A 26,379-nucleotide genomic window follows, 5' to 3' on the forward strand; every position below is an offset into this window, starting at 1 on the left:
GACATTGTATTATTTATTTGATTGAAAACACTTTTTTTTGTACATTTGAAGTTATTTTGCATATCCCTAAATTGATTTGTCATTGCACTTTACTGTTGTTCTTTCACTACAAATTAGTTTAGTACATTTGTTTTACAGTTTTAAACCAAAAATAACACAATAGGCCTCGATGATATTCGTGCTTTATCACTTGGGATAATGTGTAAATCTACCCCTGCATGCAATCTACTATTTTGGCTTCAACATACGACGTACAGTTGCGCTCATACGTTTACACGCCCTGTCAGAATTTGAAAAATATGTACCCTTCTTAAAAGATCATGTGTGATTTGGCGAAACACGTTTATTTTATTTTCAATGGCATTCAAATTAAGCTATAATGATGCATTTCAGAATAGCACAACACAAAACATAGCAATAAAAAAATAATGAGATAGTCCCCATTCAGTCATCATATTAGTCATATCTTCAGCCAAAATTGCCAATATTTCACATATTTTGCCAGGGCATGTACATTTATTAGCACAATTGTAGATACTGTATTTCTATTGACAAGGACCTCACAATTTACTCAAGTCCTATTTGCTAGGCTGCAGATACTGTGGGCGTATTTCTCCGACTAATGCAAAAGATGATTGGCTAAGGAGCATAGTTAGCCTGGCTATGTTTTGCTCAGCGGTACTAGTTCTCTGATTGGAGGTTGCTGTGTCAATCATTTGAGATACCAAGGAAAGGACTAACAAAATGAAGCACTACGAGGTGAGTTGTGACCAAGAAGCGCTCGGTCGGCAATGGAGGTTACAAAGACTTGGCCAGTGTAACGGCTGGCGAATGTTTTGTGTGAATTTATCGCAGCCAACACTCCGTCAAATGTACATATGTGATAATACAAGAGTTAGCATTGTACAGCACGACGCAATTTACACCGACCGGCTGCCGTGACCGAAGCTTTGTGGCTAAGCGTATGCGGACATATGCGGTTGTATTGTTGAATGCACCCTCTCATTAACAGGTTCGTCGAAGTTTGAAGAACAACCTGTCGCTTTTCTGTAACTACACTTATTTGTAATCTGAGGACATACATTTATGATTAGCACCATGCGCTGCATCACTGCCATTTCTGGCTGGAATGACTCATGGCGCTGCTTATCACGTTATTACTCAATAATCCAGTTGATAAAACAGTCCCGTTTCAACGGTCCCTCTTCATGGTCCAGTGCAGAAGAATACCCACGTCTCTGTAAATAAAGATGACATTCACGTATTTGATAATGCGAAAAACACAGCCTAAAACAATGCAAATACAGAAAGAGGGAACTATGTCTCATTGAGTTCCAAAAGACCCAAATACCTTCAGACAGGATTGAAGCAGTCTCCTGACATGAACCTGAGAGGGGAATGTAACAACAGGACACAAACAAGTCAAGGGAGCACGTGCAATCATCAAATCTAACGATGCTCACGATAATGTTAATCCTGGGAGAAACAGAACATTTGATGAGCAGACTGAGGACTAATATCTGTGGTTAATGAACGTATGCATTCATGTGTTATCATCACATTAGACACCTGAGCTGTATATACAAATAAGATCCAATGTATGGGTTGCGGTGGAATGGTGAATTACTGGTTAGCAAATCTGCCTCACAGTTCTGAGGACCCGGGTTCAAATCCGGCCTCGCCTGTGTGGAGTTTGCACGTTCTCCCTGTGACTGCGTGGGTTTTCTCCGGGTACTCCGGTTTCCTCCCACGTCCCCAAAACATGCACGGTAGGTTAATTGCCCGTAGGTATGAATGTGAGTGTGAATGCTTGTTTGTTTATATGTGCCCTGCAATTGACAATAAAAAGATTTTCGTTATGGATTTTATTAAATAATTTATTACATGTAGCAGTATAGTATTTGTCTTCATTACAGTTGTTGTCAAAGCAAATGCAGTATAAAACCTTAAATTAAGCATCTCAACTAGTGAAATGACACCAATATGGATTTTTAATTTATTGTTATTTTTAAGCTTATTATTATTGTTAGTGTCCTTTACTGGGGACAATTAACCACAATTCCACCAAGCAGAACAGTTCAATTCAGCTTTCAGTGGTTTTGAACAGTAAACCGTCATATAGTTTATGTTTCCATCGAGGGGTGTGTAGGCGCTAGGGTTTGCATGAGTTGTTTTTTTTTTTAAGTCAACACTCATGTAATGAAAGTGGAGTCGACATCGACTCGTTGATGATATTTGATATTTTTTCAGTAGCCTACTGTAATCTAAAAAAAATAAATAAATCACAGGAGAAAGGGTATGCTTTGCAATATATACAGTATTCAGTGACAATGGACAGCTCATACACTAAATATACACAGAACATACAGTGGGTACGGAAAGTTTTCAGACCCCCTTAAATTTTTCACACTTTGTTATATTGCAGCCATTTGTTAAATTCATTTAAGTTCATTTTTTCCCTCATTAATGTACACACAACGCGGCAGGGTGGCCGACTGGTTAGAGCGTCTGCCTCACAGTTCTGAGGAACGGGGTTCAATCTCCGGGCCCGCCTGTGTGGAGTTTGCATGTTCTCCCCGTGCCTGCGTGGGTTTTCTCCGGGCACTCCGGTTTCCTCCCACATCCCAAAAACATGCATGAATTGGTGACTCTAAATTGCCCGTAGGTGTGAATATGAGTGCGAATGGTTATTTGTTTGTATGTGGCCTGCGATTGGCTGGCAACCAGTTCAGTGTGTACCCTGCCTCCTGCCCGATGATAGCTGGGATAGGCTCCAGCACGCCCACGACCCTAGTGAGGAGAAGCGGCTCAGAAAATGGATGGATGGATGCACACAACACCCCAGAAAAAAACGTAATTGTTGAAATTTTTGCTGATTTATTAAAAAAGAAAAACTGAAATACCACACAGCCATAAGTATTCAGACCCTTTGCTGTGACACTCATATTTAACTGAGGTGCTGTCCATTTCTTCTGATCATCGTTAAAATGGTTCTACACCTTCATTGGAGTCAAGCTGTGTTTGATTATACTGATTGGACTTGATTAGGAAAGCCACACACCTGTCTATATAAGACCTTACAGGTCACAGTGCATGTCAGAGAAAATGAGAATCATGAGGTCAAAGGAACTGCCTGAAGAGCTCAGAGACAAAATTGTGGCAAGGTACAGATCTGGCCAAGGTTACAAAAAAATGTCTGCTGCACTTAAGGTTCCTAAGAGCACAGTGGCCTCCATAATCCTGAAATGGATTATGGAGCCCACTGGGACGATGTGAACCCTTCCTTGAGCTGGCCGTCCGGCTAAACTGAACAATCGGGGGAGAAGAGCCTTGGTGAGAGAGGTAAAGAAGAACCCAAAGATCACTGTGGCTGAGCTCCAGAGACGCATTCGGGAGATGGGAGAAAGTTCTAGAAAGTCAACCATTACTGCAGCCCTCCACCAGTCGGTGCTTAATGGCAGAGTGGCCCGACGGAAGCGTCTTCTCAGTGCAAGTTTGCTAAAAAACACCTGAAGGACTCCAAGATGGTGAGAAATAAGATTCTCTGGTCTGATGAGACCAATATAGAAATTGTTGGGCTTAATTCTAAGTGGCATGTGTGTAGAAAACCTGGCACTGCTCATCACCTGTCCAATACAGTCCCAACAGTGAAGCATGGTGGTGGCAGCATCATGCTGTGGGGGTGTTTTTCAGCTGCAGGGACAGGGAGACTGGTTGCAATTGAAGAAAAGATGAATGCGGCCAAGTACAGGGATATCCTGGACAAAAACCTTCTCCAGAGTGCTCAGAACCTCAGACTGGGCCGAAGGTTCACCTTCAAAAAAGACAATGACTCTAAGCACACAGCTAAAATACCGAAGGACTGGCTTCAGAACAATTCAGTGACTGTTTTATAATGGCCCAGCCAGAGCCCTGACTTAAACCCAATTGAGCATCTATTGAAAGACCTGAAAATGGCTGACCACCAACATTCACCATCCAGCCTGACAGAACTGGAGAGGATCTCCAAGGAGGATTGGCAGATGATTCTCAAATCCAGGTGTGAAAAACTTGCATAATTCCCAAAAAGACTCATGGCCGTATTAGCCCAAAAGGGTGCTTCTACTAAATACTGAGCCAAAGGGTCTGAATACTTATGGCTGTGTGATATTTCAATTTTTATTTTTTAATACATTTCAACATCCATCCATCCATTTTCTGAGCCGCTTCTCCTCATGAGGGTCGCGGGCGTGCTGGAGCCTATCCCAGCTGTCATCGGGCAGGAGGCGGGGTACACCCTGAACTGGTTGCCAGCCAATCGCAGGGCACATAGGAACAAACAACCATTCGCGCTCACAGTCATGCCTACGGGCAATTTAGAGTCTCCAATTCATGCATGTTTTTGGGATGTGGGAGGAAACCGGAGTACCCGGAGAAAACCCACGCAGGCACGGGGAGAACATGCAAACTCCACACAGGCGGGGCCGGACATTGAACCCGGGTCCTCAGAACTGTGAGGCTGACGCTCTAACCAGTCGTCCACCGTGCCGCTAAATTTCAACAATTCCGTTTCTTTTTTGTCAATATGGGGTGCTGTGTGTACATTAATGTTGGAAAAAATGAAATGGCTGCAATATAAAAAGCAAATGGCTGCAATATAAAAAAGAGTGTATTCTTTCCGTACTGACTGTACATTGCATTGGTGCGGGCTGAATGAATGCTCACCCTCGGTGGCATGATGACATTTTCAACCAGAGAGAAAAATCCTCTTGCTCGGTGTGCTTGCCGCTGGGACAGCCAGGTAACGTTTGCACAACTTGGCCAAAGAGGGAAACCTGTTCTTGTTCTCGGCCCACCACAGGAGTGTGTTCTGCATGGTGGGCATTTGTGGTGTTTGCAAATAATCACAAATCTCTTTGTGTGTGGTAGAATAATTCCCTGCTCTCCTTCCAATTTGATAGTGTGGACCGAAAAGTAGTTCAAAGTCTTGCTTGAGCTTCCCTGTTTATTGGTTTTCCCACACTTATCAAAGCCAAGCATTCAGAAAAAGAAAACAAATCAATCAAGGAGATAGTAGAAGAAGTTAATAATATTCATTGCACTCATCTTTTGCTGTACGCATTTCTGCTTCCTCTTCAAGCCAAAAATACATGATTAGCATTTAGTCAACATCACGCTCTGAACATCGTCAGTAGTAAAGTCAACAAATCAACTAGTCAAGGAGTCAGTACAACCCATAGGCACAATGGTTATTCATCAACTGCGTAAATCGTGGATAAAGCGGAGTGCGTCACAGTCAGCATGCAGTAGGACAACAACAGAACACATCCAGATCCCTTGGATGGATTTACAATGGTGCAAATGACAAATTCAAATTTAGTGCCGATCCAATTTTGTCCATGTACAAGTGATGCACAGCCAATATCACTGTGTTTACATTCACTGAACACATGAAACAACCCTATGTGCCGACATCCATGCACGTGTCAACACCGGGCAGTGATACATACCGTTACATACAGTTTACTTGCCCTGGATTGACTGTTTCACCCCAACTGATTTAAATTCAGTTTAAGGTTGTAATTAGTCACAAGAGCAGGGGTGCCAAAATTGGTACAGTGCAGATCATTAAGTTTGTTACCCTTCACAATTTAGGACAAAGTAAGTGCAAAATGTCGCATGCTGTACTTCTTGTTGAAAACAGGGATACGCAATATAAACTTCCGTGAAGCAAAAAGGACTATGTGGTGAATTTTGCTTAAAGTACTATGATGGAAATGAACTATCGTCATTTTTTTCTAGTATTATTTCATGGCGAATCTTTCTCTAAACTCCTGTTTTGATCTCATTGTTGTACTGAGCAGAACTACTTAAAGCTGACTCCATGTTGTCCTTCTAGTTGAGAGTGAATTAACAGCACCTCTGCTGGTGGAAGTTAATTAGTACACTCCATTTTGCCCCGTTGATAAAACAGAAAGCAATCAATTCTACATAATACTGAACGATAAATTAATTAAATTTCCTTGTAGGTACTGTATTCTTGTTTTGTAAAATGTATCCCAGACCGCTATAGTGGGTGATATCATCCCTTCTCCTCTCCCTTACACTATAGATCAACAGTGTCTAATGGTTGCCTATATTTGACAATAAGCATCTTACCTTGCAACTTCCGAGGCAGAGGGTTCTGGCAAATGAGTCAATCTTTGCTTGTGTTCACCGTACCAAGAGCTGTTGGATTCAATTCTCCTCGCTTCACCCTCAGCTCATCGTGCCTTAGCGAGACAGCCTGTTGCTATTAAGTTGAACCTTTATATAGACAAGGATGAGAGGGTGTGGGGGGTCTAAAGTGGCCATGGGTATGCTTGGATGCTTGGCTTGGAGAACAGTATCACAGGGCCATATCCCCCTTATGCTGCCATTTGAAATGCTTTTCTTCAATATAAAGTAGATCCTGTCTAATTAATAAAACAAGCAATTGAAGTAATCGTAGAAAAGCTGTTGGACAAAAATATGACCAAAATAAATGCAAAATATTATATATAAAATGTGTTAGTGACTTAACAGTATGACTACCTCCATCAGGCGCAAAAGAGAGAGGAACAGTATTTTTTATAAAAACTATGAAGCAATTTCGCCTAACTTAGGTGCAGGCAGCGTGGTTCCCACTCAGCAATGGTATAAATGTGAGAGTTAATGGTTGTCTGTGTATACTGTATGTGCCCTGTGACTGACTGACGACCAGTCCAGGGTCGAGTGTGCCTTTCATCCGAAGTCAGCTGGGATAAGCTACAGCTCACCACACCCCTGGTTATGATAAGGGGTATAGAAAAATGGATTTATGGAGTGGAGGCAAATGTGTCAAGGAAGAGTCCATTAAAATCTTGTGTGAATCCAGATAGAAAAGCTAAAGCGGAATTCATTTTTTGTCATTTTTCATTTTCTATGTTGAAACTGCCATCCCTTCGCCAATGCTAATGGTAGTCTGGTGTGGCTATACCTAATATATTTTATTAGCAACATGACAAGATAGATGACTGTCTGTCAAATTGCTAAGTGTGGTTGGTCACTTCAAACTGAGCCCAATACAATCAGACAATGGGTTCCAAAGAAATTTGTTGGGTTTTTTTTGTATAGGAAAAAAAAGCCTTTTGGGGCAATGTTGGCGGCACGGTGGACGACTGGTTAGAGCGTCAGCCTCACAGTTCTGAGGACCCGGGTTCAATCCCCGGCCCCGCCTGTGTGGAGTTTGCATGTTCTCCCCGTGCCTGTGTGGGTTTTCTCCGGGCACTCCGGTTTCCTCCCACATCCCAAAAACATGCATTAATTGGAGACTCTAAATTGCCCGTAGGCATGACTGTGAGCGCGAATGGTTGTTTGTTTCTATGTGCCCTGCGATTGGCTGGCAACCAGTTCAGGGTGTACCCCGCCTCCTGCCCGATGACAGCTGGGATAGGCTCCAGCACGCCCGCGACCCTAGTGAGGAGAAGCGGCTCAGAAAATGGATGGATGGATGGATGGGGCAATGTTTTTGTGGGATATGGCCTATAGATAATCCAGTCAAAAAGTGGCTTCAAATTAGAGTAAAACACTATAACTTCATTATTTCTCAACATATCTCCCCGACCCTTTAGTTTTGTCTGCTACTTGGAGAACCCGTTCTCCGATTGGCTGAGAGGTTTCAGTTAAAATATCCACCACTAACCTTGTACAGGCCGAAATTCCGAGGGGTTGTCCAAGTCGAAGCACCAAAATTGCCATGATGTTTCAAACCGTATCACTTGCCCTAAAAACTCGACTTAAATAGCGTAAAATGGAACATTATTCATGAAAGAGCAAATTTTATTTCTCCTTTGAGGAATTTACTTTCTCACTTTTGCCGTTAAAACCACAATGGAATCATTCACACATTCCTCAGAATGTACATGTAATCTAGTCCGTATAGTCGTAACATTTTACATTATTTTCCATAACACAGAAAGTAGCCTAGTGCTAACTAAATAGATGGACAATATGGTGCTCCATGATTTGTCACTTTTGTCGGGTCAACCATGCCAGATATCCGTACTCTACTGAGTACCATTGTAGTTTTTATTATTAACTTTGTGAATGATGTGACGATACCCTTGCACGTTAAAATCCGACTTTCATTGACAAGTTTATACTTGACAGTAAACACGTCTGAGCTGAAGCTCCATGTTGCAAGGTGTAACTGTCTTTCATTGAGAAATGGCAACTGTATGAGCAACTGTTGACCATTAGAGGGTGGAGAGGCAGTGGTGGGCTTCATCAAGGGGGGAATGCCCTAACTTAGTTAGGAGAATCTGTGGTATTATCACCCTTGGGTGGCAGGAAAGTGCAATTGCCTCTGTGTGTGACTGAAAGATAGGAAAAGAGGGTTTGAAGCCACCAGTCAACCAACAGAACCTGTTGAAGAAGTCAGGTGTTTTTTAGACACAAATGGCAGTGCCAATCTAATGACATCACCACATAGACGTATGAGGGGGTCATGGCAAGGGGGTTGTGCAGAGTTAGCAGTAAATTTTATATTTAGCTGCAGGGAGAGGAAGAGATGGGGTCGAACGGTGTTGGTTGTCATAACACCTCTCCCTTCTGATCACTTAGCTGTAGACTAGACTGAGTGGTGTTAGAGTGTTGTTTATTGTAGAGTTGAGTGTGGGGAGTGTACATTGCATAATCAAATTAACTCCATAATCATGTGCCTGCTCGAGAAGTTTCCCTAAACAAGATGTTTGCAGATGGCCATTCTGAATCTGTAACTATGCGCACACATGTCCACTCAATAGGGGTTGGCTGGCAGTTAAAATAACCCGTTGGCCAGAAGTGAAGGAATGAGACTGGGGCAGCTAGCAAGGGAGGGACGGGGTGGTTGGATGAGTTAGAGGAGCAGGAGGGAGGGGCTGCCACAGCACCAAGCATGGAGGAGACAGATTTATTTCCATTGCTGAGTGCAGCACCTCTCCTCTTGGGCTCAGAGTGGTTCTGGTTTTACACTTGGGTGGTGGGGAGAAGGGAATAAAGTGAGTCCTGAAGGTGGACCGTTGACATGGATGCCCTCGCGCTCGAGGCCGCCATTGGTAAAAAGCCAGCTAACGGTGCAGCGGCTGCACCTGTACTGGCCCCAGCACCGGTCAAACGCAAACCTGCTAAAAAAGCTAAAAAGGCTGTTGTTTTCTTTGAGGTGGAGATACTTGATGCGAAGACCAAGGACAAGCTGTGCTTCCTGGACAAGGTGAGCAACAACACTCCAATAACACTGTGCATAAATAATTGTTTGCATGGCCTGTGTATTTTAATGCTTTTTGCACGCAAATGACACAACTGAGGTGGTCCTCTGTAATGTAAAAATATTCCACTGTGTCAGTGAGAGTCGAACCTTTTCGAGAACATACTGTAGTGAAGCTGCCTCAGTTCCCGTCAGAGAGTGAGCAACTGTAAACCCATACCTTCACACGTGACCCAACTCTGCCTGCTTGGAGGTCCGGCCACATGGTGATGATATCCACAATGTTGAGAAGTTCAGATTCAATATACATTGGGTCTTCCTCGGTTTACGGCACCCACATAGCCCAAATTTGTACACATGTCAGGACATGCCGTAGTCTATCACTAATCTATCCTAACGCAGTAGTTAAGTCAGAACTACAGAAAATTATTATTCTTATTTTTTTTCTTCCAAATTAATTTGTGTCCAGGCGGCAAAGCGAACAACTGGTTAGCACATCTGCCTCACAGTTCTGAGGACCCGGGTTCAAATCCGGCCTCGCCTGTGTGGAGTTTGCTTGTTCTCCCTGTGCCTGCGTGGGTTTTCTCCGGGTACTCCGATTTCTTCCCACATCCCAAAAACATGCATGGTAGGTTAATTGAAGACTCTAAATTGCCCGTAGGTGTGAATGTGAGTGCGAATGGTTCAGGACTGTGAAAAAATCCGCAGATCTGCGGAATTCCATGGATTTTCCTAGTAGAGAAATAATTTATGTAAATCGTGTAAATTTGCAAAAACAATTCTGTTCACCTGAGATCTTCAATTGGAATAATTTCAAACAGAATAAAAAAAGCTTTTTAACTACCTCGGTGACCTCAACCCCAGAGATAGGAGAGCCCGCCTCAAATACCCCAGACTCTGCTTCCTCATGCAAGGCGTGTCGGTGGAATTGAGGAGGTCTTCGAAGTATTCTCCCCACCGATTTACGTCTTGAGTCGAGGTCAGCAGCGCCCCATCCCCACTATACATGGTGTTGATGATGCACTGCTTTCCCCTCCTGAGACGCCGGATGGTGGACCAGAATTTCCTCGAAGCGGTCCGGAAGTCGTTCTCCATGGCCTCACCGAACTCCTCCCACGCCCGGGTTTTTGCCTCAGTGACCACCAAAGCCGCATTCCGCTTGGCCAGCCGGTACCTATCAGCTGCCTCAGGATTCCCACAGTCCAAAAAGGCCCGATAGGACTCCTTCTTCAGCTTGACGGCATCCCTCACCGCTGGTGTCCACCAATGGGTTCGGGGTTTGCCGCCACGACAGGCACAGACTACCTTACGACCACAGCTTCGGTCGGCCGCCTCGGCAATAGAGGCGCGGAACATGGTCTACTCTGACTCAATATCCCCCGCCTTCCCCAGGATGTGGGTGAAGTTCTGCCAGAGGTGGGAGTTGAAACTACTAATGACACGCGATTCTGCCAGGCTTTCCCAGCAGACCCTCACAATACGTTTGGGCCTGCCACGCCGGACCGGCATCTTCCCCCACCATTGGAGCCAACTCACCACCAGGTGGTGATCAGTTGACAGCTCCCCCCCTCTCTTCACCCGAGTGTCCAAGACATGCGGCCGCAAGTCTGATGACACGACCACAAAGTCGATCATCGAACGGCGACCTAGGGTGTCCTGGTGCCAAGTGCACGTGTGGACACCCTTATGCTTGAACATGGTGTTCTTTTATTGGACTTCTGTGCTCACCACGGATTGTCCATAACGAACACCATGTTCAAGCACCCGGGGGGCCGTTCCTCCCAATCACGCCCTTCCAGCCAGTTCTGACTGTCATTGCCCACGTGAGCATTGAAGTCCCCCAGCAGAACGATGGAGTCCCCAGCGGGAGCGCTCTCCAGCACCCCCTCTAAGGACTCCAAAAAGGGTGGGTACTCTGGTGCATAGGCAAAAATAACCACCTCCAGGCCTGGCTCCAGACGGGGGCCCCGGTTACCTGCGTCCGGGCAAGGGAAAACTAGATCCATATATTTTGTTTGTTTCCCTCACCTAGGACCCGTTTGCCATTGGTGACCCTACCAGGGGCGTGAAGCCCCAGATAACTTAGCTCCTAGGATCATTGGGACACACAAACCCCTCCACCACGATAAGGTGACGGCTCAAGGAGAGGGTTGTACCTATATGTATTTAAACTACAACCCCAATTCCAATGAAGTTGGGACGTTGTGTTAAACATAAATAAAAACAGAATACAATGATTCGCAAATCATGTTCAACCTATGTTTAATTGAATACACTACAAAGACAAGATATTTAATGTTCAAACTGATAAACTATTGTTTTTAGCAAATAATCATTAACTTAGAATTTTATGGCTGCAACACGTTCCAAAAAAGCTGGGACAGGGTCATGTTTACCACTGTGTTACATCACCTTTTCTTTTAACAACATTCAATAAACGTTTGGGAACTGAGGACACTAATTGTTGAAGCTTTGTAGGTGGAATTCTTTCCCATTTTTGCTTGATGTACAGCTTCAGCTGTTCAACAGTCCGGGGTCTCCGTTGTCGTATTTTACGCCTCAAGCTAACACGAACGCCGCACTGCGAACGCTCGCCGAACAAGTCAACGAAATTGAAAAAAAAACACCCGGACTCACCCCTCATTATTCTCGGGGACTTTAACAAAGCTAAACTCAACCACGAACTCCCTAAATACAAGCAGCACATCGACTGTCCTACCAGGGAAAATAATACTTTAGACGACTGCTACACTACGGTAAAAAACGTGCTATTCCTCGTGCAGCCCTGGGCTCGTCTGATCACTGCTTAATTCACTTAATACCGACGTACAGGCAAGAACTTAAATGCGCGAAGCCTACAGTGAAAACAGTGAAAAAGTGGACAAATGAAGCCAAGATGGAACTTCAAAGCTGTTTAGACTGCACAGACTGTCTTTGAAAATTCAGCTGGCAGCCTGGATGAATATACAGACACGGTTACATCCTATATCAGTTTCTGTGAAGAGGTTTGTGTACCAACAAAATCATTTCGCACATTCAACAACAACAAGCCGTGGTTCACTGCTAAACTTAAGCAGCTTCGCCAAGCTAAGAAGGACGCATTTCAGAGCGGGGACTGTATAATCGAGCTAGAAACCAGCTGACTAAAGAAATTAACATTGCAAAGAGAAACTATGCAGCAAAGTTGGAAAAACAGTTTAGCGCAAACGACTCTAAATCAGTCTGGCATGCATTCCAATCGCTGACTAATTACAAGCGACGATCCCCCCAAGCTGAGAACAATAGCACACTAGCCAACGACTTGAATACCTTCTACTGCAGATTTGAAAAGGACACTTTCACACCACACACCCACCCGGCCGCACCCGTGACCACAACCACACCTCTGACTTCTGCGTTAACCATCCATGAACAGGATGTGAGACGCATCTTCAAACAACAAAAGATTAACAAAGCGGCAGGCCCGGACCATGTGTCCCCATCCTGCCTCAAAGTCCAGCTCGCTCCAGTCTTCACTCAGATCTTCAATAGATCTCTGGAACTGTGCGAAGTTCCATCCTGTTTCAAACGCTCCACCATTATTCCAGTCCCCAAGAAACCTGCAATCTCGGGTCTGAATGACTACAGGCCTGTCGCTTTGACATCTGTGGTCATGAAGTCCTTTGAACGTCTCGTGCTGGACCACCTCAAGAGTGTCACAGTTCCCCTGCTGGACCCCCTGCAGTTTGCCTACCAAGCGAACAAGTCTGCGGATGATGCAGTCAACATGGGACTGCACTTCATCCTAGAACACCTCGACAGTGCAGGGACCTACGCGAGGATCCTGTTCGTGGACTTCAGCTCAGTGTTCAACACTATCATCCCTGAAGTCCTTTCATCCAAGCTTCTCCAGCTCAGCGTCTCACCTGCCATCTGCCAGTGGATTTACAGCTTTCTGACAGGCAGGACACAGCAGGTCAGGCTGGGGGAGGCCACCTCATCCACAAGCAGCATCAGCACTGGGGCGCCCCAAGGTTGTGTCCTCTCTCCGCTGCTCTTCTCTCTCTACACGAACGACTGCACCTCAGCGAACCCGACTGTCAAACTCCTGAAGTTTGCAGATGACACCACTGTCATCGGCCTCATCAAGGACGGTGATGAGTCTGCATTTCGACAGGAAGTGGAGCGGCTGGAGCTGTGGTGGGGCCGACACAACCTGGAGCTGAACACGCTCAAGACTGTAGAGATGATCGTGGACTTCAGGAGGCATCCTTCGCCACAGCTGCCCCTCACGTTGTCCAGCTGCTTTGTGTCAACTGTCGAGACCTTCAAGTTCCTGGGAATTACAATCTCTCAGGACCTGAAGTGGGCGACCAACATCAACTCCGTCCTCAAAAAGGCCCAGCAGAGGATGTACTTCCTGCGGCTTCTGAGAAAGCACGGCCTGCCACCGGAGCTGCTGAGACAGTTCTACACAGCGGTCATCGAATCAGTCCTGTGTTCTTCCATCACAGTCTGGTTTGGTGCTGCTACAAAAAAGGACAAACTCCGACTGCAACGGACAATCAAAACTGCTGAAAGGATTGTCGGCACCCCCCTACCCACCCTTGAGGACTTGCACGCTGCCAGAACTAAGACAAGGGCGTGCAAAATCCTCTCGGACCCTCCGCACCCCGGTCACCAGCTCTTCCAGCTCCTTCCCTCAGGTAGGCGCTACCGATCAATGCAAACTAGAACTAGTAGACATTCCAACAGCTTCTTCCCTCTTGCGATAAACTTCTTAAACACCTAACCTATAATTCCATTACAACAAGCTGGCAATTTTTTTACTTGAGTTCGTTGTCACATTTCTGTGGGGCCAATTATGTATTACTCGTGCACTCACTGTAGTTGTCTCGCCATGCTGCACTATTTGCATATACTGGCCACTCATGCCAGAGTAGCATCTGCTCCATTTGCACACTGATTGAGGAGTATCTGTAACATTTGCACAACCAACATTGTCCCAGATTATCGCACTACTCGTCACTTGAAACCGCATACACTCCTTGAAGTCTCAGCGCCCCTTGCACAATGGTCATTGCACCGGACTATTGCAATATTAGTCATTCGAACTGCTCTAAGTGCTAGAGGACTCTGCATCTTTTTGCACAATTGTTTTTCGTCAATGTCTTTGTCTCCAAAGTGTTCTGTAAATTGACTGTCTGTTGTACTAGAGCGGCTCCAACTACCGGAGACAAATTCCTTGTGTGTTTTGGACATACTTGGCAAATAAAGATGATTCTGATTCTGATAATGCGCCACACATTTTCAATGGGAGACAGGCCAGTCTAGTACCCAGACGCTTTTACTACAAAGCCAGGCTGTTGTAAGACGTGCAGAATATGGTTTGCCATAGTCTTGCTGAAATAAGTAGGGGCGTCCATGAAAAAGACGTTGCTTGGATGGGAGCATATGTTTCTCCAAAACCTGTATGTACCTTTCAGCATTAATGGTGCCTTCACAGATGTGTAAGTTACCCATGCCATTGGCACTAACACAGCCCCATTCCATCACAGATCCTGGCTTTTGAACTTTGCGTCCATAACAGTCCGGATGGTTCTTTTCCTCTTTGGCCCGGAGGACACGACGTCCGCAATTTCCCAAAACAATTTGAAATGTGGACTCGTCGGACCACAGAACACTTTTCATCAGTCCATCTTAGATGAGCTCGGGCCCAGAGAAGCCGGCGGCATTTCTGGGTGTTGTTGATAAATGGCTTTTGCTTTGCATAGTAGAGTTTCACCTTGCACTTACGGATGTAGCGCCAAACCGTATTTACTGACATTGGTTTTTTGAAGTGTTCCTGATCCCATGTGGTGATATCCTTTACACAATGATGTCGGTTTTTGATGCAGTGCCGCCTGAGGGATCGAAGGTCACGGGCATTCAATGTTGCTTTTCGGCCTTGCCGCTTGCTTACATGCAGTGATTTCTCCAGATTCTCTGAACCTTTTGATGATATTATGGACCGTAGATGATGAAATCCCTAAATTCGCAATTGTACGTTTAGGAACATTGTCCTTAAACTGTTCGACCATTTTCTCACGCACTTGTTCACAAGGAGGTGAACCTCGCCCCATCTTTGCTTCCGAATGACTGAGCAATTCAGGGAAGCTGCTTCTATACCCAATCATGGCACCCACCTGTTCCCAATTAGCCTGTTCACCTGTGGAATGTTCCAAACAGGTGTTGGATGAGCATTCCTCAACTTTCTCAGTCTTTCTTGGCACCTGTCCCAGCTTTTTTGGAATGTGTTGCAGCCATAAAATTCTAAGTTAATGATTATTTGCTAAAAACAATAAAGTTTATCAGTTTGAACATTAAATATCTTCTCTTTGTAGTTTATTCAATTAAATATAGGTCAAACATGATTTGCAAATCATTGTATTCTGTTTTTATTTATGTTTAACACAACGTCCCACCTTCATTGGAATTGGGGTTGTGGAAAGGGTGGGGGTTACAATGGTAGGGGATTGTTTCTTTAAATGGTTTATCATGTCTAGTCAGGGTTTATAGGACAAAGCCCTGATCTGAGCACCTAATGTGGCCCAGATAGTTGTGCGGGGGTTGTATGCACATAATGTTAAAGGGGCATATTTTTAATTGATATCATCCTGCTGAAAATGGCGCGGGGTATTCAGAAAGACCTGGACAGAATTGGAGCTGGTTAGTCTTTCAAAGCCGGGCTACTGAGATGGGTCTGCAAGTTCAGCCAACATGGAAAAGCCAACCTTTTGAGTAGATGTAATACTCAAATCAGCTCTACTTTCTTTAGATTGGCAGTATTATTAGTTTTTTTTAAATAGTTTATGATTAAGTAAGTCGAATTCTAATGTACACAATCAATTCAGTTTAATTAACTGATACAGGGTCATCTGGTCCCATGCCAAGGCAGTATAGAGTAAGGATAGAGACGAGTGATGAAACTTCACGGAGTCCCCAGAAACATATGTTGTAGCTGTCATGATGGCATGCAATAAGATACTGAAGATAGATGAGAACAAAAAAGGATCTTCTTCCACCATGTTGTAGGCATATGATGGTTCAGAATGTTTTGCTATGAATTCAAAGATTCGGGGTGAGAAAATGCTTTAACACCAAACTGATTAATGAACTAGTATGTCTGGATATTATTTATTGTGTAGAGACAGTAGATTTATTGCTTGCTTTACTTTTTTTTGCTGGAATATGGCAACATCAATTCACAGTATGGCCATTAGTTTGTGTATAGTCATCCCCAATTTGTGTGTTTGTGTATGCGTCTACTGTATTGTTGGGTTCATATTTCGTCAGGCTGGTTCCCGTAAGGCCTGGCATGATGCCGTGTGCTTTGGCTGTCTGTGGCTTTAGGATCCTTGAAACCCGAATACCAGCTGTTGGCTTGCTCACATCGACGGGGTGTGTGTGGGCACAGCCAGAGCTAAATTTACCTCTAATCACTGTCATGAATGGAAAACTGGTTTGTTGTCTGTTCCTTTGTATGTTTGCGTCAATTATTTGTCATGGTGTTATTTGTAGGTGGAACCAAATGCCACCATTGGGGAGATCAAGTCTATGTTCCACAAGAGCCGTGAGTGTTCTTGCTATTGCTTTTATTAATTTTATTAATTAAGAGCAAGCAAATATTCACATTGTCTGTCTGTTTTAGATCCTCAGTGGTACCCAGCCAGACAGTCCATTCGCCTCGACCCCAGTAAGTCGTTTATATGGCTTCATCAATGTAATCTCATCGTCAATGCAGTCTACAGTGAACCCCCGTTTGTCGGGGGGATATGTTCCAGACTCACCCACAATTGGTGAAAATCTTCAATACGGTGGACCCTTGTATAATCGCGGTTCGGCAACCCCGGATTCACATACAACGGCTGAAATAAGTATGTAACACGTCACCATTTTTCTCAAATAGATTTTCAAAGGTGCTATTGACATGCAAATTTCACCAGATTTTGGGAACAACCCAAGTAATCCATACATACAAAGAAAGTAGAACAAATAAGATATAAAATTAATTTGTGTCTAATAATGTGAAATGACACAGGGAAAAGTAGTGAACACACCAACTGGTATTTATTTAATACTTTGTACAAAAGCCTTTGTTTGCAACGACAGCTTCAAGACTCCTCCTATATGGAGAAACTAGTCGCATACATTGCTCTGGTGTGATTTTGGCCCATTACGCCATAAGACATGGAACAAGGCTAAAATAAACTAGTTTTTGGATTCATACTTGACGGCGACGCGGAGTAAATGTCTTTTGCGGAGCCGATCGATGACGTCATTGATTGGATTGCCGAATTATGACATGAAAGCCGATCAGCATAAAATGGTAATTATCAGCCGATACCGATCAGGCCGACCAGATGGGTGTGAAGTCTACATGTTATAGCCCCAACCAGAAGCTTAGCTATGCGTCTGTAACCAATGAAATCATTATGTTATGCAACAATTAGTTTGCAATGGTCTTGAGACAGCTCTCTGCTCTTACCCATCATGAGATGCGTCTGGACTCACACCTTGCCCATGAGACCTTTTTGTAGGCCATCAATTAGGACTGAAACAGCTAATATTCATTTGCACTGACAAGGGCCTGGATGGCTGTTTGATTAATAATAGAGTTTAGCTGTTGTCTTGGCTTTCCATCCCTTTTTGCACCTCCCTTTCTTCATGTGTTCAATACTTTTTCCCCGTGTCATTTCACATTTTTAGACACAACTTAATTTCTGATCTTATTTGTTCTACTTTCTTTGTATGTATGGATTACTTGGGTTGTTCCCAACATCTTGTGAAATTTCCAGGTCAATAGCACCTTAGGAAGTATGTTTAGTGAAAAAAATGGTGCTGTGTTATATACTTATACTCAGTCGCTGTATTCCCGGAATTTTTTTTCATGTAAAAAAAAAATTGCTTACTTTTGTTTTCAAATTTGTATTTTTTTAGTTTTGTTTTTCTTTTTCTTTTTTTTTGGAGGGGGGGGGGGGCAAAATGCTTATTGGCGGTTTATCCCTGCTTATTCATTTATTACTCCGCTTAATTAAAAAAAATAAAATTAAATTCAATGCAGTGATAATGAGCATCAATTATATTCGTGGTCCAGCCCGGTATCTATGCCCTACGAATAGCAGGGGTCCACTGTATAGGCCGACCATATAAAAATATTTTTTTTGTAGTTTTACAGAACCTCTCCCACACGTATTAAACGCATTAAAATCTATGAAAACACTTTTAAAGCATTCTTTCGCACCTGTTCTCACTCTGTAGCTTGTTTCAAGCTGTTTATTTGTCACTTCCAGTTGAAGTTTACTGTAAAACTGACACATCAAACCAACGATCATAAAACCTTGTGTAATTAAACATTAAAATGTTCATCCAAGGCCGTTCATCGTGCCTACCCTGCATGTTTTTGAGATGTGGGAGGAAACCGGAGTACCCAGAGAAAACCCATGCAGGCAAGGGGAGAACATGCAAACTCCACACAGGTGGGGATTTGAACTCCGGTCCTCAGAACTTTGAGGCAGGTGTGCTAACCAGTCGTCCGCTGTCCCGCCGCACTGTATATTAATTTAATTAATAATGTAAGATAAGCTAGCCTTTATAAGTCCCACAATGGGGAAATTTGCATCGTTTCAGCAGTAATACATGAAATCCCAAAATACCATGCAACAGAAGAATTTTGAAGAAGTCGATTGAAGCCATAATTTATTAACTATTACGATTCCAGACCAATGATCATATTGCGCAGTTGAACAGTATGTAGAATTCTGTTTAGCATATTACATAATATACTGCAATAACTGTCCCACTGTGATATTCTTGACATAATTTTAAAAATATTGAAATTCAAACAAATTGTTCTGGAAGTGAATTTCTATAGGTTGGCAGCTTATAGCAGTCATAGCCATAAATGCAATTTTACTAATAACTGGCACAATAATACAGTTTTGGCCTTGGTCTCCCAATAGACCAAAAAAAAAACAACATAAAAAACAATAACTATTCAGCATTTGGCAAATATGAATAATTTTGGTCATCCTAATTGACCTAAAACAGGAAAATGTTTGTCTGATTTCATGTCAGACAGTCAGGGGGGAAAAAAATGACAATATCTGCTGTTCCTGCTGTGCGTGCCTCGGCCTCTTAGGGGCAGTGTGGTGTAATGCATGCATGGAGCTACACATTTGCAGCAAGCTTAAAAAAGAAAAGAAGAACGTCGCGATAAAACATTAACTCGTTTTTCACAGATTTGGAAGAACATATGCATGTGAGTATTGTTATATTACCTGCCTGTATGTGTTACCACGGAGTTTGTGTATAAATGTTCGTTATTTGAAGGTAAATCACCCCCCCCCCCCCCCCAGTGATCTAATGCTAATTCTAGCTTGCCCGTCAATGGGGTTTTCCATTGACTATTATCATTAAGCTGGCGATTTCGAAAACGATCATTTGTCTTAAAGGTACCATATTTTACCCGACCGACGTTTTCTCGTATTTGGGATGTAATACTGGCTCTATGGTGTCTCAGTAAACATGTGAAATATGAATTAAAATCGTCCATGCATTCTTGAGTTTTTTTTTTTTGCCGAGAGATCTGAAATCATTTTTTGATCTAATCTTCGTCACTAGCGAATATCTCCGCCTGCCTCTCCACTCCTGAGCCAGCGCTGTCAACATAACAACATGCGTGCTCTCACAAGTGGGTCTTTTGCACGGAGGCAACCAATCAGGGGAAAGGGGGCGGTCTTAGCCAAATATGGACAAAGCGGATACAAAATTAGGTCAAACAGCAATAGCTGTCAGAGGCCCTTTTCTGGACACTCGTATGACAAAACCAAGGTGTTTTTTTTAAATGAAATTGACACTTTTATACTAAGTCCATGTTAGAGAGTCAATGTATGGAGGTCTAAATAGCCAAAATATGGGACCTTTAAAATGTACAATGTATGTAATTATTTTTCTTGCTTGTTTAGTTTTACAGTAGACAACACTTGGGGTGTCATTAAACAGTTTAAAGCACGCTCAGGGAGACTCTGTGTGTGTGTGTGTGTGTGTGTGTAACGCACGCACGCACACACAAAGACACAGAGTTTGTATTCCAAAAGAATGATTCCATACGTGGTGTGGGGCATGCAAGTTGGAGCAAAAATACTAATAATACTGTGAAAACTCATTAACGATCGCTTAGAAATCATCTGCAATATAGCTGGGGCATGAATGATGAACCACATTATAGCGGGGGAAGTGTATTTCTTTCTATAGTGTAGTGTGTGTTAAGTAACAGTGTGTGTGTTTCAGAGGGGAAATCTCTAAAGGATGAGGATGTTCTACAGCAGCTTCCTGTGGGAACCACAGCAACGTTTTACTTCCGAGACCTGGGGGCTCAAATCAGCTGGGTCACGGCAAGTACAGGTTCTGCTCTCTACTGTACACGGAACCACTCGTCAAGGTTCCCGAAATACATTCTACCTGAGCAGCTAATTTCATCATCATTTAATGTTACAGTGGAGTTGAGCAATGATTTTACAGTTCATGTTTTGACTCTTTTGGGAGTTGGGGGAGCGTCTGTTCAGTGTAATCTGCATAGAGATAAAAGGTTTGTTAAAATTAGCCAGTTAAAGAGGGAGTAACAGCAAGCAGGCTGACTTAAATGGTAATGTTGGCCAATCTCTCTGAGACTCATTACTGAGGAAGATGGGACAGGACAGAAGGAAAGCAGAGAGAGGGATTTTTTTTAAGACCAGTAAAAGAAACCAAGCCCTGTTGTGAATAGCGAAAAGATGTGAATAATTACGCCCACCTCCATAAAATGTATGGTTTAATAGTTTAAAAGCTAAATACACCACAAACTACGGTCCTAATCTTATTATACATGCTTGCTTAGTTACGCTGTGCACTGTGATGTGACTTATTGTGACTTTCAGGTCTTCCTGACAGAGTACACAGGGCCTCTTGTTATTTACCTGATGTTCTACTTCAGGGTTCCCTTCATCTACGCTCCCAAATATGATTTTACCACCAGTAAACACTGGGTAGTACAGTAAGTGTCTCGGGAAATATATCAGAAATACGCACACACTATCTTAAGTGAATATATCTTATTTCTAGTAAAAACATCTTACTCTGCTTATGTGACTGTGAGTGCGAATGGTTGTTTGTTTGTATGTGCCCTGCGATTGGCTGGCAACCAGTTCAGGGTGTACCCCGCCTCCTGCCCGATGACAGCTGGGATAGGCTCCAGCACGCCCGCGACCCTAGTGAGGAGAAGCGGCTCAGAAAATGGATGGATGGATGGATGCATTATTTAGTCACTCCTCAGTCACACCGTAGTGGTGGTAAGCTACTTGTGTAGCCACAGCTGCCCCGGGGCTGCCATTCAGCACCTACGCCCCATCTGACCACCACCAAACATCCAGCCATATTCATTCGTAGGCAATGTGGGTTAAGTGTCTTGTCCAGGGAGATACGAACAAGCTACCCTCGGGTTGCAGAGTGTACGCTTACCCTCTGCACCACACCGCCCCAGTTAAGACAGTTTGGACTTTTTTGTCTACAATTTCAGCAAGACAGAAAGTAAATTCATTATAGTTTTTTCACTTATTTTAGAGACAAAATGTCTTGTTTTTAGAATTTTTTTAAAACCTTTTTTTGAGAAGGTTGTTATTTTTCCAGTGCAGTGACACCATCCATCCATCCATTTTCCGAACCACTTAGCTCGCCATTTAGCTAATTGGTTCCACAAAACAAATATGTTTGGCTATAAAAATGTAACCAGTAGACATCTGGGAACATGATATGAATGGCTGAGGCTTTATGTTGCCATGACAATAGGGCCATGAGCCACATCTGCTTTTTAATAAGCGGCTAACCCAGAGCTTTTGCTTTTCCCAGTCTGGCCTGCATGTGTCACTCTTTCCACTTCGTCAAGAGGCTGCTGGAGACACTGTTTGTCCATCGCTTCTCTCATGGTACCATGCCACTGCGCAACATCTTCAAGGTGAGACTGATGCTACCATTCTTGCGCAGTCATTTTACCATGCACTGAATTCTTTGCCCAGTCAAAGTTGAGGGACATGATTTAGCGCTACTAAAAGAGTGCCATCTTTTCAGAATTGTACATACTACTGGGGCTTTGCAGCATGGATGGCCTATTACATCAATCACCCGCTATATACACCACCAAGTGAGTGTGCACACACTGTAGTTCCAAACATGTCTCCTTGGAACTTTATTCCCCATGTTTGTGTGAATTATTGTTACAGTTTATGGTGAGCAACAGATCAGACTGGCCCTTATCTTATTTCTGGTAAGAATCCTTCCACTCACTGTATGACATCCTAAGCAATAGTATGTTTTTGATCAGTGACGTTCTCTTCCTCAGTTCTGTCAAATTGGAAACTTTTCCATCCACATCGCGCTCCGCAACCTCCGTCCGCCAGGTACACACACTGCTGTCCCACCTGAGCACCCAGTAGAAAAGTGACTATTTTGACAACAACTTGAATGTATGTCTGTGGATATTTGATGGGCTCTATTCCCGCTAATTATTAGTGATGGGACAAATTGTGCCGATGCTTCCAAACCTGTCAAGAAATCCAGCAAGTATATAATGAAGGGCGTATCGAAGCATGATTCGTTTTAGGCAAATGACATCACTGATGACGTATGAAGCCTCGCTGCTTCAAGAAGTGGTTCATGTGTTGGCACAATTAATAAACAGGCGAGAAAAAAAGCACACAATCAATGTCCCATCTTTTGTAAACACTGCAACATAAACATATCCTATTAGATTTGAATGTTTCCCATTACAGTATTTTCACAACCAGAGGGCGCACCGTATTAAAAGGCGCAGTCTCAGTTACGGGGTCTATTTCTGTATTTAACACATACATAAGGCGCACCGTATTATTGGGCGCAGGCATGGAAAAACATACGCTAGCTTAAAACATACAGTAGCATGCATGCACTTCTAAAACAATGTTTTTAAAAAGGCAGCGGGAGCAAAACTGAGATCGGTTGTATTTTTTTGAAGTATTTAACAATATATTCACGTTTTTTTTTTATCAATCCTCATCCACAAATCCATCAAAAGTCCTCATCTTCTGTATCCGAAATGAACAGCTGGGCAAGTTCTCAATCATCCATTCATCCATTTTCTAAGCCGCTTCTCCTCACTTGGGTCTCGGGCATGATGGAGTCTATCCCAGCTATCATAGGGCACGAGGCGGGGTACACCCTGAACTGGTTGCCAGCCAATCGCAGGGCACATACAAACAACCATTCGCACTCACATTCACACCTATGGGCAATTTAGAGTCTCCAATTAATGCATGTTTTTGGGATATGGGAGGAAACCGGAGTGCCCGGAGAAAACCCACGCAGGCACGGGGAGAACATGCAAACTCCACACAGGCGGGGCCGGGGATTGAACCCCGCACCTCAGAACTGTGAGGCTGACGCTCTAACCAGTCGCCCATCGTGCCGCCAGTTCTCAATCAAAAAGTGTAAATTAAATTAAATTGAACAAACGACATCTTCATCAAATCTACTTAAAATATATAATGAATAAAAGGTACAAGTTTGAAAATAAGTTAAGTCACATGAATTCATTTAATTCACCTATTTAAATTTAATATGGACATGTTGAGATTTAACAGGTGTTACTATAAAATTTATTGTATTATAAAATACTTTTGGATGTAACTGTACAAATGTTTTTAACACATCTATTAAATAGTTCTTTCATCTCACTACCCTTGTATTCAGGCTCCAAGACCAGGAAGATACCCTATCCAACAAAGAATCCCTTTACCTGGATCTTCCTGCTGGTCTCTTGCCCCAACTACACTTACGAGGTTGTGTGTTTTATTTGTTATACTGTTAACTCAAGTCAGAGTCTAGTGTATTCTAGAATGCTTAATAATAATGGTGATACAACAAAGAGAATAATTTCCACGGTCCTCCTCTTCTTGCAGTTGGGCTCTTGGCTCGGCTTCACGCTGATGACTCAGTGTCTGCCCGTGGCTTTCTTCACCTTGGTGGGTTTCATTCAGATGACCGTGTGGGCCAAAGGAAAGCATCGCAGCTACCTGAAGGAATTCCGTGATTACCCCCCTCTCCGATCGCCCATCCTGCCATTTGTCCTCTAGAAGACCACATTCATGGGCGCTCCTTCATCCAAATCAGCTTCCATTGATTGTAGCAACCTCCCTCTCTACCCAAACCTTAAAAGAGCATCAACTCCCTTTGTTTCACTCCCAATTCTACACTGGAACCCCACTGACTGAAAACATGACTGCTGGCTTCCTTCCTAAACCATTTTTTCCTTCATCGCTATGATGCTAAATGTTTAATACATCACTGGCTTTAATTTTTTTCTTTATTTAACATGCTAAACAAACCATGCAATTATGCCTGGCTATTTGAATTATTTTGCATCTCCAGAGATGTTCTGACTTTCTAATGAGCCCATGTGCGCTGAATGGCATACAGTATAGCATTCATACAGGTCGGATTTTTGTTTTGATGTTCAGAAATTTATAAATTGCTGTTCACATCCATTCATCTGAAAAGGTAATTTATTAATTAAAAGGAACCAAACCTATGGCAGTTTTTTTAGTCTGTCTGGAATGTTAGTGCTAGAAAACATTTGACAGAATGACTTAAGCATGTCCCTGTCATGAAACAAAAGAGCAAAGCTTCATGATTTTTTGCTACAGTGTATTAGGGCAGGGCTGAAGAGAGAGAGAGAGAGAGAGAGAGAGAGAAATACTAATTATGGGATTAAAGTTGGAATTTTACAAGAATGAAGTCGGAATTTTACAGGAATAGACATAGTATGCAAACAGAGGTGTAACATGAGTATAAGAGCACGTTAAGTGCAATTGTTTCGCAAGATTTTGGCACATCAGCAGCATCAACAGTCGGAGAAGTTTAACATGACTGAACAAAACAGTCACCAACATCACATGGTGGAAGCACAAAGACTTGTTTCAGTCTTGCTCCTTACACACAACACTGTACCTGTGGACTGTCTCCTCTCTCTGAGTGTGAATGGGTGTGAGTGAACTAGTTCCCTTGTATTGATTGGAGGTATGATGCTACCACCACCATGCTTCACTGTAGGTATGGTGTTATTGATTAAGAAAATTTGTTTCATATATATCAAATATTAGTTTTACATAACCTTTATGTATTTTATGGTTCCATAGCTCTTAGCACAGTACTTTGTGTGTCATTGATTGTTTTCACTACACACTGTTTTTATCTTCCGTTCTCATCCACTGCATGCACCCATTCCCATAAAGAGTGCAGCTGGACGAAGCTAATTGTGTGGGAATGAGGGGTGTATTTTTCTTTTCTTCTCAGTCTCTCTCACTTATGTATATACATCCCTCCATCCATTCTCTGAGCCGCTTATCCTCACAAGGGTCGCGGGCGTGCTGTAGCCTATCCCAGCTATCATTGGGCAGGAGGCGGGGTACACCCTGAACTGGTTGCCAGCCAATCGCAGCACTTATGTATAACGAAGGTGATTTTTTTTTTCTTCCGCTTCACTAAGGAGTAACAAATCATGACGACTCATGACTTTTTCCTCTCTTTGAAAAGATTTGTTTCTTGCAATAAAAACCCACTAAGACAAGATTGATTCCTTACTTATTCTGTCATAAAAATATTTGCCAAAACAAAGTGACTGCTGCTCAGCAGCAGGATGAATTCTGAAGGGTTTTGGCCAATATTATCTGCTCAATATTCATTTAAACGCTTCAGAACTCATCTTTTAAGGCAAAAAAATGGAATGTTAATTAATCATCGACCTGAATCCGGCTAAGCATGCAGTTCACCTGCTGAGGAGAAAATTGAAGGGAAAATCCCTCAAGAACAAGCAGGAAGTGAAGAAAGTTTCAGTAGAGGCCTGGCAGATCATCACCAGGGATGAAATCCAGCATTTGCTCATGTCTATGCATTCCAGACTTCAGGCTATAAGTGGCTGCAACTAAAAAAAGTTACTTTCGGCACCTTAAATAGTGGGAATCACATATACAGTGGGTACGGAAAGTATTCAGACCCCCTTAAATGTTTCACTCTTTGTTATATTGCAGCCATTAGCTAAAATCATTGAAATTCATTTTTTTCCTCAATGT

At 43.1% G+C, this 26,379-nt stretch overlaps 1 protein-coding gene and 1 long non-coding RNA gene across 3 annotated transcripts; one reads left to right on the forward strand and one right to left on the reverse strand.

Annotated features, from left to right (window-relative positions):
- The first annotated feature begins 502 nt into the window (after positions 1 to 502).
- tecrb (trans-2,3-enoyl-CoA reductase b) lies at positions 503 to 25,877 on the forward strand. Of its 2 annotated transcripts, XM_061769515.1 has the most exons (12): positions 503 to 759; positions 9,179 to 9,229; positions 16,763 to 16,814; positions 16,893 to 16,937; positions 20,534 to 20,637; positions 21,160 to 21,275; positions 22,127 to 22,232; positions 22,346 to 22,418; positions 22,498 to 22,541; positions 22,617 to 22,674; positions 24,002 to 24,090; positions 24,211 to 25,877. In XM_061769515.1, exons 1-12 carry the CDS (start codon positions 745 to 747, stop codon positions 24,382 to 24,384), a joined length of 927 nt encoding a protein of 308 aa, XP_061625499.1. In that variant the 5' UTR covers positions 503 to 744; the 3' UTR covers positions 24,385 to 25,877. The 2 variants fall into 2 exon arrangements, with proteins under 2 accessions (XP_061625499.1, XP_061625498.1); XM_061769514.1 differs by lacking the exon at positions 503 to 759 and having other exon boundaries at positions 8,899 to 9,229.
- Positions 1,100 to 6,258, reverse strand: LOC133476311 (uncharacterized). The gene is made up of 3 exons (XR_009788019.1): positions 6,139 to 6,258; positions 1,352 to 1,387; positions 1,100 to 1,238 (listed from the first exon to the last, which is right to left on the reverse strand). It is a non-coding gene; the product is annotated as an uncharacterized LOC133476311 (long non-coding RNA).
- Positions 25,878 to 26,379: the final 502 nt, after the last annotated feature.

This window comes from Phyllopteryx taeniolatus, chromosome 4, assembly GCF_024500385.1.
Source record: "Phyllopteryx taeniolatus isolate TA_2022b chromosome 4, UOR_Ptae_1.2, whole genome shotgun sequence".
NCBI classification, from domain to species: domain Eukaryota; kingdom Metazoa; phylum Chordata; class Actinopteri; order Syngnathiformes; family Syngnathidae; genus Phyllopteryx; species Phyllopteryx taeniolatus.

Bases quoted from the DNA above. Each gene is read 5' to 3' on its own strand.
- tecrb (XM_061769514.1), top strand. From the start codon at position 9,044: ATGGATGCCCTCGCGCTCGAGGCCGCCATTGGTAAAAAGCCAGCTAAC. The intron at 16,938-20,533 runs GTAAGTCGTTTA...TGTGTGTTTCAG, and splicing joins GTCCATTCGCCTCGACCCCA to AGGGGAAATCTCTAAAGGAT. The intron at 22,542-22,616 runs GTAAGAATCCTT...TCTCTTCCTCAG, and splicing joins TGGCCCTTATCTTATTTCTG to TTCTGTCAAATTGGAAACTT.